The sequence below is a fragment of the Oncorhynchus keta genome, chromosome 6, assembly GCF_023373465.1.
Source record: "Oncorhynchus keta strain PuntledgeMale-10-30-2019 chromosome 6, Oket_V2, whole genome shotgun sequence".
Classification (NCBI taxonomy): Eukaryota; Metazoa; Chordata; class Actinopteri; order Salmoniformes; family Salmonidae; genus Oncorhynchus; species Oncorhynchus keta.
In genome coordinates, this window is record NC_068426.1 from 5,720,712 (window position 1) to 5,730,711 (window position 10,000).

Sequence of the window (10,000 nt, forward strand, 5' to 3'; positions counted from 1 at the left end):
TAGGAACTGGTACAAGGGCTCCATCTGTGGGAAGAAGGCGTAAGTCACCACCTCTGACACACACACACACACACACACACACACACACACACACACACACACACACACACACACACACACACACACACACACACACACACACACACACACACACACACACACACACACACACACACACTATGACGGTATCATTCACATTGCATCAGCTGCATGTGTGTGACCTCTGTGCTGGGTGTCACAGAGGTCGGAGGTGAAATGTCATAGGTCAACCACTTCTGTTAATAGGCAGATGTATTTCCCATGGTCTCATGGTGTTTGTAAGAATCAGCGAGTTTCACTTGAACCTGCTTGGACCTGCAACACTCAACATTTTGTCAATGTAATATATAGAGAAAAAAGCATTGCAAGTTGGAAGTTTTTGAAAAAATATTGTCAGATCTTTCATCTGAGCCTAGAGGAAAGTATTTGTCCTCCGGTCTGGAAGGAGCCAAGGTTTTTCTGCTACCCAAGAGTGGTAATGTGGCCTTTACTGGTTCTAACAGCAGACCTATCAGCTTGCTCTTCATTGTTTTCTGCTTTTCTTGCTCTTCATTGTAATCAGAGGGCTGACATAAATACTGTGCTGCCAGTCTCTCTTGGCTCAGAGTTGAGGAGAGACTGACTGCATCACTTCTTTTTATAAGAAACATCAATGTGTTGAAAATCCCAAATTGTTTGCATGGTCAACTTACACACAGCTCTGACACACACTTACCCAACCAGACATGCCACCAGGGGTCTTTTCTCAGTCCCCAAATCCAGAACAAATTCAAGAAAGCATTCAGTATTATTTAGAGCCCTTGGTGCATGGAACGTCCTTCCATCTCATTTTGTTCAAATAAACGGCAAACCTGGTAGAAAAAAACAGATGAAGCAAAACCTCTCGGCACAACACCTCTCGGCACAACACCTCTCGGCACAACACCTCTCGGCACAACACCTCTCGGCACAACACCTCTCGGCACAAAACCTCTCGGCAAAACCTCTCGGCACAAAACCTCTCGGCACAACACCTCTCGGCACAACACCTCTCGGCACAAAACCTCTCGGCACAACACCTCTCGGCACAAAACCTCTCGGCACAAAACCTCTCGGCACAACACCTCTCGGCACAAAACCTCTCGGCACAAAACCTCTCGGCACAAAACCTCTCGGCACAACACGTCTCGGCACAACACGTCTCGGCACAACACCTCTCGGCACAAAACCTCTCGGCACAACATGTCTCGGCACAACACGTCTCGGCACAAAACCTCTCGGCACAAAACCTCTCGGCACAACACGTCTCGGCACAAAACCTCTCGGCACAACACCTCTCGGCACAAAACCTCTCGGCACAAACCTCTCGGCACAACACCTCTCGGCACAACACCTCTCGGCACAAAACCTCTCGGCACAAAACCTCTCGGCACAAAACCTCTCGGCACAAAACCTCTCGGCACAACACGTCTCGGCACAAAACCTCTCGGCACAACACCTCTCGGCACAAAACCTCTCGGCACAACACCTCTCGGCACAAAACCTCTCGGCACAAAACCTCTCGGCACAACACCTCTCGGCACAAAACCTCTCGGCACAAAACCTCTCGGCACAAAACCTCTCGGCACAACACGTCTCGGCACAACACCTCTCGGCACAACACGTCTCGGCACAACACCTCTCGGCACAACACCTCTCGGCACAACACCTCTCGGCACAACACCTCTCGGCACAACACCTCTCGGCACAACACCTCTCGGCACAAAACCTCTCGGCACAACACCTCTCGGCACAAAAAACCTCTCGGCACAAAACCTCTCGGCACAAAACACAACACTTGGCACAAAACCTCTCGGCACAAAACACCTCTCGGCACAAAACCTCTCGGCACAAAACCTCTCGGCACAACACCTCTCGGCACAAAACCTCTCGGCACAAAACCTCTCGGCACAACACCTCTCGGCACAAAACCTCTCAGCACAAAACCTCTCGGCACAACACCTCTCGGCACAAACCCTCTCAGCACAACGCCTCTCCCCTATTTGACCTAGACAGTTTGTGTGTATTGATATGTAGGCTACGCATACCATTTTTAAATTGATGTAGTTCTGTTCTTGATAATTAATATTCTGTATTCTATTGAATACAGCAAAGAGCTGCTGTTTTTATGAGTATTTCATGTTTAAGTTGTTATTCATCAGTGTCAACACTTTGTTCATAACTTTTATAAGCCATAAAATGCACTTTCTCCCTATGTTTCACACTGCGACCAGCACTGCAGCTGTAATGGATAGAGCATAGCAACGTGTTTCCATGTGTTGTTATCATTAGTGGCTTGTGTCTTTATTTAATATTGAGGAATATTTCACTTTCCCTGGTAACAACATGAATTGGTGCATGAGGCAGAAATAATGCAACTTGAGTTTCGCCATCAGCTGGAAAACGGTGTCCCCTTTTCTCAGCTTCCTCCTCCCTCAGCCTCCTCAGCTTTCTCCTCCCTCAGCTTCCTCCTCCCTCAGCTTCCTCAGCTTCCTCCTTCCTCAGCTTCCTCCTCCCTCAGCTTCCTCCTCCCTCAGCTTCCTCCTCCCTCAGCTTCCTCAGCTTCCTCCTTCCTCAGCTTCCTCCTCCCTCAGCTTCCTCCTCCCTCAGATTCCTCAGCTTACTCCTCCCTCTGCTTCCTCAGCTTCCTCCTCCCTCAGCTTCCTCAGCTTCCTCCTCCCTCAGCTTCCTCCTCCCTCAGCTACCTCAGCTTCCTCCTCCCTTAGCTTCCTCCTCCCTCAGCTTCCTCCTCCCTCAGCTTCCTCCTTCCTCAGCTTCCTCCTCCCTCAGCTTCCTCCTCCCTCAGCTTCCTCCTCCCTCAGCTTCCTCAGCTTCCTCCTCCCTCAGCTTCCTCAGCTTCCTTCTTCCCTCCACTCAGACTGACCATCTGTCCAGTAAAAATATATAGATATTAAGTTATGCATATGTTATTAACTATATTAAGCTCACTCAAGCTGTGTCTCACAAGTAATACAACAAATGATCTATCACCAGTGTGATCATATAGCTCTATTAAAAAAGACTGACCATTAGTCCGGTAAATAAATATATATATTATGCTCACTCAAGCTGTGTCTCACAAGTATTACAACACATGTGTGTCTGATCTATCACCAGTGTGATTATATAGCTATATTAAAAAAATATATATATCTTTACAAAATGGTCTGAGGAGAACAACATTGGCAGGGCAATTGAAGAACAGCCAATATGCAGTGATAATGTATTAGACCTGTTGTCTACTGTTCAAACATCAGAACTGATTGTAATTGGTTAATGTTGCTTAGGCTTACATTTTCTAGTGATGTTTAAAAAATTTAAAAAAAGGAGCAGTAGATCTCGGCTTGCATTTAGAAAATGATTTGGAGACCAATGTTTTAGAGAATCAAAAAGTACACGTTCATTCTAGAGAGTAGGTATCTCTCCGTAGATATAGTGTGTGTGTGTGTGTGTGTGTGTGTGTGTGTGTGTGTGTGTGTGTGTGTGTGTGTGTGTGTGTGTGTGTGTGTGTGTGTGTGTGTGTGTGTGTGAGTGTGTGTGTGTGTGTGTGTGTGTGTGTGTGTGTGTGTGTGTGTGTGTGTGTGTGTGTGTGTGTGTGTGTGTGTGTGTGTGTGTGTGTGTGTGTGTGTGTGTGTGTGTGTGTGTGTGTGTGTGTGGGGTGTGTGCGTGTGTGTGTGTGTGTGTGTGTGTGTGTGTGTGTGTGTGTGTGTGTGTGTGTGTGTGTGTGTGTGTGTGTGTGTGTGTGTGTGTGTGTGTGTGTGTGTGTGTGTGTGTGTGTGCAGGGATGGGCAGTATTTATGTTACATGTATTTGAAATATGTACTTAATTACAATCCAAAGCTTTTAGTATTGTGTGGCAATTGTGTGGCTCCCCTTCACCCTGCATTGGTATCAGAAGTCTGATGGTACTATTGATAAGAGTGACAGCTAAATTAACTAAATATAAATTAACATTTACGAAGCATGCTGGGTATTATTATAATTAGCTCCACCCTTTAAAAAAAAGGCCAATATTAATACCCAGTGTGCTTTCAATTGTTAATGTTCTATATTTCCATTTCTCTTTCTCTCTCTCCCCTTCTCTCTCTCTCTCTCTGTCCCTCTCTCTTTCTCTCTCTCCCCTTCTCTCTCTCTCTCTCTCTCTCTGTCCCTCTCTCTCTCTGTCCCCCTCCCTCTCTCTCTCCCCCTTCTCTCACTTTCTCTCTCTCCCCTTCTCTCTGTCTCTCTCTCTCTCTCTCTCCCCTTCTCTCTCTCTCCCCTCTCTCTCCCTCTCTCCCCTTCTCTCTCTCTCTCTCCCCTTCTCTCTCTCTCCCTCTCCCCTCTCTCTCTCTCTCTCTCTCTCTCTCTCTCTCTCTCTCTCTCTCTCTCTCTCTCTCTCTCTCTCTCTCTCTATCTATCTCTCTCTCTCTCTCTCTCTCTGCACAGACCAGTTCTGACTATTAACTGTAGAATGTGTCTGTTAAAGATGTGTCTGTTTGTTATCTCTGTTGGTTATGCGTCTGTTAGTTATCTTTCTTCCTTTTCCCTCCACCTCCCTCCTCCTCCTTCTACCTCGCTCCTCCTCTCTCCTCTTCTCTCCTCTTCCTCCTCCTCCCTCCTCCTCCTCCTCCTCCCCCCTCCACATCCCTCCTCTTCTTTCCTCTTCCTCCCTCCTCCTCCTCCTCCCTCCTCCTCCTCCTCCCTCCACCTCCCTCCTCTTCTTTCCTCTTCCTCCCTCCACCTCCTCCCTCCACCTCGCTCCTCCTCCCTCCTCTTCTCTCCTATTCCTCCTCCTCCCTCCTCCTCCCCCTCCTCCTCTCTCCTCTTCCTCCTCCTCCCTCCTCCTCCCCCTCCACCTCCCTCCTCTTCTTTCCTCTTCCTCCCTCCTCCTCCCTCCACCTCCCTCCTCCTCCCTCGTCTTCCTACCTCCACCCTCCTCCCTCCACCTCGCTCCTCCTCCCTCCTCCTCCTCCCTCCTCTTCCTACCTCCTCCCTCCTCCCTCCACCTCCTCCACCTCCCTCCTCCTCCCTCCTCTTCCTACCTCCTCCCTCCTCCCTCCACCTCCTCCTCCTCCCTCCTCTTCTCTCCTCCTCCCTCCTCACTAATCCCCCCTCCTCCTCCTCCCTATCTTCTATTCACTCTGGGTTGACAGGTCACTGGGATTGTCTACTGACATCATGTGCAATGAATGGAATCGTATCACTATCTCGTTCTTTCTCCTCCACAACGCCCCCTCTCTCTCTCTCTCTCTCTCTCTCTCTCTCTCTCTCTCTCTCTCTCTCTCTCCTCCTGTCTAGGCTGTGTATGTGTGCGTGTGTGTGTGTGTGTGTGTGTGTGTGTGTGTGTGTGTGTGTGTGTGTGTGTGTGTGTGTGTGTGTGTGTGTGTGTGTGTGTGTGTGTGTGTGTGTGTGTGTGTGTGTGTGTGTGTGTGTGTGTGTGTGTGTGCGTGAATGAATGCGTGTGTGCAAAAGTGGCCTATGTGTGAATCCGTTTTTTTGCCTTTGTCACATAAAAAGTCATACCACATTTTGTGATGAATGGAAACTTTTAAAGCAGTGTATAGAATGATGTGTTTGTATCCATTTGGTTCAAACCCATTGACTGGTACATGAATAAAGTGTTTGATCAATAAGTTATTATAATGCTACTCTGACTTGAGATGTTTGGTCTGGATACAAGAGGTTTGGTCTAGATACAAGAGGTTTGGTCTGGATACAAGAGGTTTGGTCTGGAGACAAGAGGTTTGGTCTAGATACAAGAGGTTTGGTCTGGATACAAGAGGTTTTGTCTGGATACAAGAGGTTTGGCCTGGATACAAGAGGTTTGGCCTACAGAAGAGGTTTGGTCTGGATACAAGAGGTTTGGCCTTCGGACGGGGTTTGGTCTGGATACAAGAGGTTTGGTCTGGATACAAGAGGTTTGGTCTGGATACAAGAGGTTTGGCCTGGATACAAGAGGTTTGGCCTACAGAAGAGGTTTGGTCTGGATACAAGAGGTTTGGTCTGGAGACAAGAGGTTTGGCCTAGATACAAGAGGTTTGGTCTGGATACAAGAGGTTTGGTCTGGAGACAAGAGGTTTGGCCTGGATACAAGAGGTTTGGCCTACAGAAGAGGTTTGGCCTTCGGACGAGGTTTGGTCTGGATACAAGAGGTTTGGCCTTCGGACGGGGTTTGGTCTGGATACAAGAGGTTTGGTCTGGATACAAGAGGTTTGGTCTGGATACAAGAGGTTTGGCCTGGATACAAGAGGTTTGGCCTACAGAAGAGGTTTGGTCTGGATACAAGAGGTTTGGCCTTCGGAACGGGGTTTGGTCTGGATACAAGAGGTTTGGCCATCGGACGAGGTTTGGTCTGGATACAAGAGGTTTGGTCTAGAAGCTTTTATATATTTCAAAGTTGCCTCCTATATGTTCAAGGACCAATCACATTAGTAATACGCAGTAAGACATGATGTGATTGGTAGAAGAGTTACAACTAATTTCACCAATCACATTATAGTGTTTTTGTATTCCCATTGTGATTGGTCTCTGAACCATGTATAAAACCATCATATTCTTAATCTATAAACCCAATGAAGGCTGAAGCACATTGTCGAAATCGAGGTACCTTTTACAGGTGGGGTGAAATGATACAATGTATGGACTTTGCTTGAAATGCTGACCTCTCAAATCAAATGAAATTGGGGTAGAGTGACTATGCATAGATGATAAACAGCGAGTAGCAGCAGTGTAAAAACCAATGTGGGGGTGTCAACGCAAATAGTCCGGCTGACCATTTGATTAGCTGACCAGCAGTCTTATGACTTGGGTGTAGAAGCTGTTCAGCAGTCTTATGTCTTGGGGGTAGAAGCTGTTCAGCAGTAATATGTCTTGGGGGTAGAAGCTGTTCAGCAGTCTGATGTCTTGGGGGTAGAAGCTGTTCGGCAGTCTAATGTCTTGGGGGTAGAAGCTGTTCAGCAGTCTGATGTCTTGGGGGTAGAAGCTGTTCAGCAGTAGTATGTCTTGGGGGTAAAGCTATTAAAGAGCCTTTCGGACCTAGACTTGGCGGTCCGGTACCGCTTGCCGTGCTGTAGCAGAGAGAACAGTCTATGACTGGAGTCTTTGATAATTTTTGGGGGCCTTCCTCTGACACCGCCTGAAAGCTTTGCCCCAGTGATGTACTGGGCTGTGTGAACTACCCTCTGCAGTGCCTTTTGGTCTGATGCCACTCAGTTACCATACCAGGCGGTGATGCAACTGGTCAGGGTACTCTCGATGGTGCAGCTGTTGAACCTTTTGAGGATCTGGAGACCAATGTCTTTTCGATCTCCTTAGGGGGAAAAGGCGCTGTAGTGCCCTTTTCACGACTGTCTTGGTGTGTTTGGACCATGATTGTTTGATGGTGATGTGGACACCAAGGAACTTGAAGCTCTGTTTGGCCATGCAGTCATGGGTGAACAGGGATTACAGAAAGGGACAAAGCAGGCACCCCTGAGGGGCCCCCGTGTTGGCATGGCAGAGGTGTTGTTGCCTACCCTTATCACCATGGACGGCCCGTTAGGAAGTCCAGGATCCAGTTACAGAGTGAGGTGTTTAGTCCCATGGCCCTTAGCTTAGTGCTGAGCTTTGAGGGCACTATGGTGTTGAACGCTGAGCTGAACTCATAGAATAGCATTCTCACGTAGGTGTTCCTTTTGTCCAGGTGGGAAAGGGCAGCATGGAGTGCAATAGAGATTGCATCATCTGTGGATCTGTTGGGTGGTTATGCAAATTGGAGTGGGTCTTGGGAACAGGGACTATGGTGGTCTGCTTGAAACATGTTGGTATTACAGACTCAGTCAGGGACAGGTTGAAAATGTCAGTGGAGACACTTGCCAGTTGATCAGCACATGCTCGGAGTACTCATCCTGGTAATCCGTCTGGCCCTGCGGCCTTGTGAATGTTGACCTGTTTAAAGGTCTTATTCAAATCGGCTATGGAGAGCGTGATCACACAGTCGTCCGGAACAGCTGATGCTCTCATGCATGAATCAGTTTTGCTTGATGAGAATATAGAAGTAGTTTAGCTGGTCTGGTACGCTTGTGGTACGCTTGTGTCACTGGGAAGCTCTCGGCTGTGTTTCCCTTTGTAGTCTGTAATAGTTTGCAAACCCTGCCACATCTGACGAGCATCGGAGCCGGTGTAGTATGATTCAATCTTAGCCCTGTATTGACGCTTTGCCTGTTTGATGGTTCATCAGAAGGCATAAAAGGATTTCTTATAAGCATCCGGGTTAGAGTCCCGTGTCCTTGAAAATGGCAGCTTTGCCCTTTAGCTCAGTGTGAATGTTGCCTGTAATCCATGGCTTCTGGTTGGGGTATGTACTTACGTTCACTGTGGGGATGACGTCATGGTGTAATCCTCAATGCCATCGGAAGAATCCCGGAACATGTTCCAGTCTGTGCTAGCAAAACAGTCCTGTAGTTTAGCATCTGCATCATCTGACCACTTCCTTATTGAGCGAGTCACTGGTACTTCCTGCTTTAGTTGTTGCTTGTAAGCAGGAATCAGGAGAATAGAGTTATGGTCAGATTTGCCAAATGGAGGGCGAGGGAGAGCTTTGTATGCGTCTCTGTCTGTGGAGTAAAGGTGGTCTAGAATTTTTTTTCCTCTGGTTGCACATTTAACATGCTGGTAGAAATGAGGTAAAACAGATTGAAGTTTCCCTGCATTAAACTCCCTGGCCACCAGGAGCGCCACCTCTGGATGAGCATTTTCCTGTTTGCTAATGGCCGTATACAGCTCATTGAGTGCCGTCTTAGTGCCAGTATCAGTTTGTGGTAGTAAATACACAGCCACAAAAAATATAGATGAGAACTCTCTTGGTAAATAGTGTGGTCTACAGCTTATCATGATATAGTCTACCTCAGGCGAGCAAAACCTTGAGACTTCCTTAATATTAGATTTCGTGCACCAGCTGTTATTGACAAATAGACACAGACCCAGCCAACTGTATGTTATCCATGTCGTCGACTCCCTATCCAGGAACACATCAATCTCTATGTACTTTATGTTGTGACACTAAGGCAATGTTTTCTTATTTTTTTTATATTCAATTTTATTATCCCATCCACCACCCTCTTTGCAGGACACATATATTATTGTGTTTTTAACATCTTTTCAGCTGCGTACAGTACTTTTATATACAACAGTAATACATGAGCTCTTCAATCCCTCTCAGACCATCCCACCTATCACCATAGACCACCCTTTGTTTTGGTTTGAGATTTACATATATTTTGAAAGCTTCTTTTCATATAGTGTCCACAGATTGTGAGCTAAAGATGAACACTTTTCCTAAACATATTATTAGATTATTGATAGATTGACTTTGGCTTTTCCAAAAATCAACCAATGTTTAATATTCAATTAGGATTCAAAGAAAAGTTTACAACAGCCTTCATTTTTTAAATTATTTTACCTTATTTTACCTTATTTTATCAGGCAGGTCAATTAAGAGGAAATTCCTATTGATAATGACAACCTTCACGTGTTGCCTACGCTACTGTTTTCCTTCGTAACATCGCTGAGGGGAATTTAGGACCTTTTTAACTTGGTGAAATAGTTAGATGCATTAGCCTAATGCTCTACATAGGTTACTGGGGAGAATTCAGCAGTGATGTAGCGACTGCTGAGACTAACAGCCAGAACAGGATTTGAACCAGCAACTCAGCCTTTACAAAGGGCACAATCACCTGTTCTAATAAAGTCCAGATCTCCCCGCACAGTAACTGGTGGGATAGGGATACACACGTTTTTGGTTGAAGGATGCCACGCGACTCGGCTTATATGCTAGCTAGCTAGCTTCTGATTCAAAAGTTATTGGTCATTAAAATATGACATAATTAGCATGTATCACCAAATTGCCCAATTTGGGGATTAGCCTAATTATGTTTGTATCAAACTCAGTAAAATATTAATTGTAACATTTTCAATGCTTTGAAAG

At 46.5% G+C, this 10,000-nt stretch overlaps 1 protein-coding gene across 2 annotated transcripts in view; it reads left to right on the forward strand.

Moving 5' to 3' along the window:
- LOC118385709 (periostin-like) overlaps positions 1-10,000 on the forward strand; it is a 101,122-nt gene that overhangs the window by 1,960 nt on the left and 89,162 nt on the right. For both annotated transcript variants that reach the window (XM_052520347.1, XM_052520346.1), the window contains exon 2: positions 1-39. This exon is cut by the window's left edge and continues 60 nt beyond it. In XM_052520347.1, coding sequence (XP_052376307.1) covers positions 1-39 — 39 coding nt within the window. The remainder of the gene's footprint in view (positions 40-10,000) is intronic.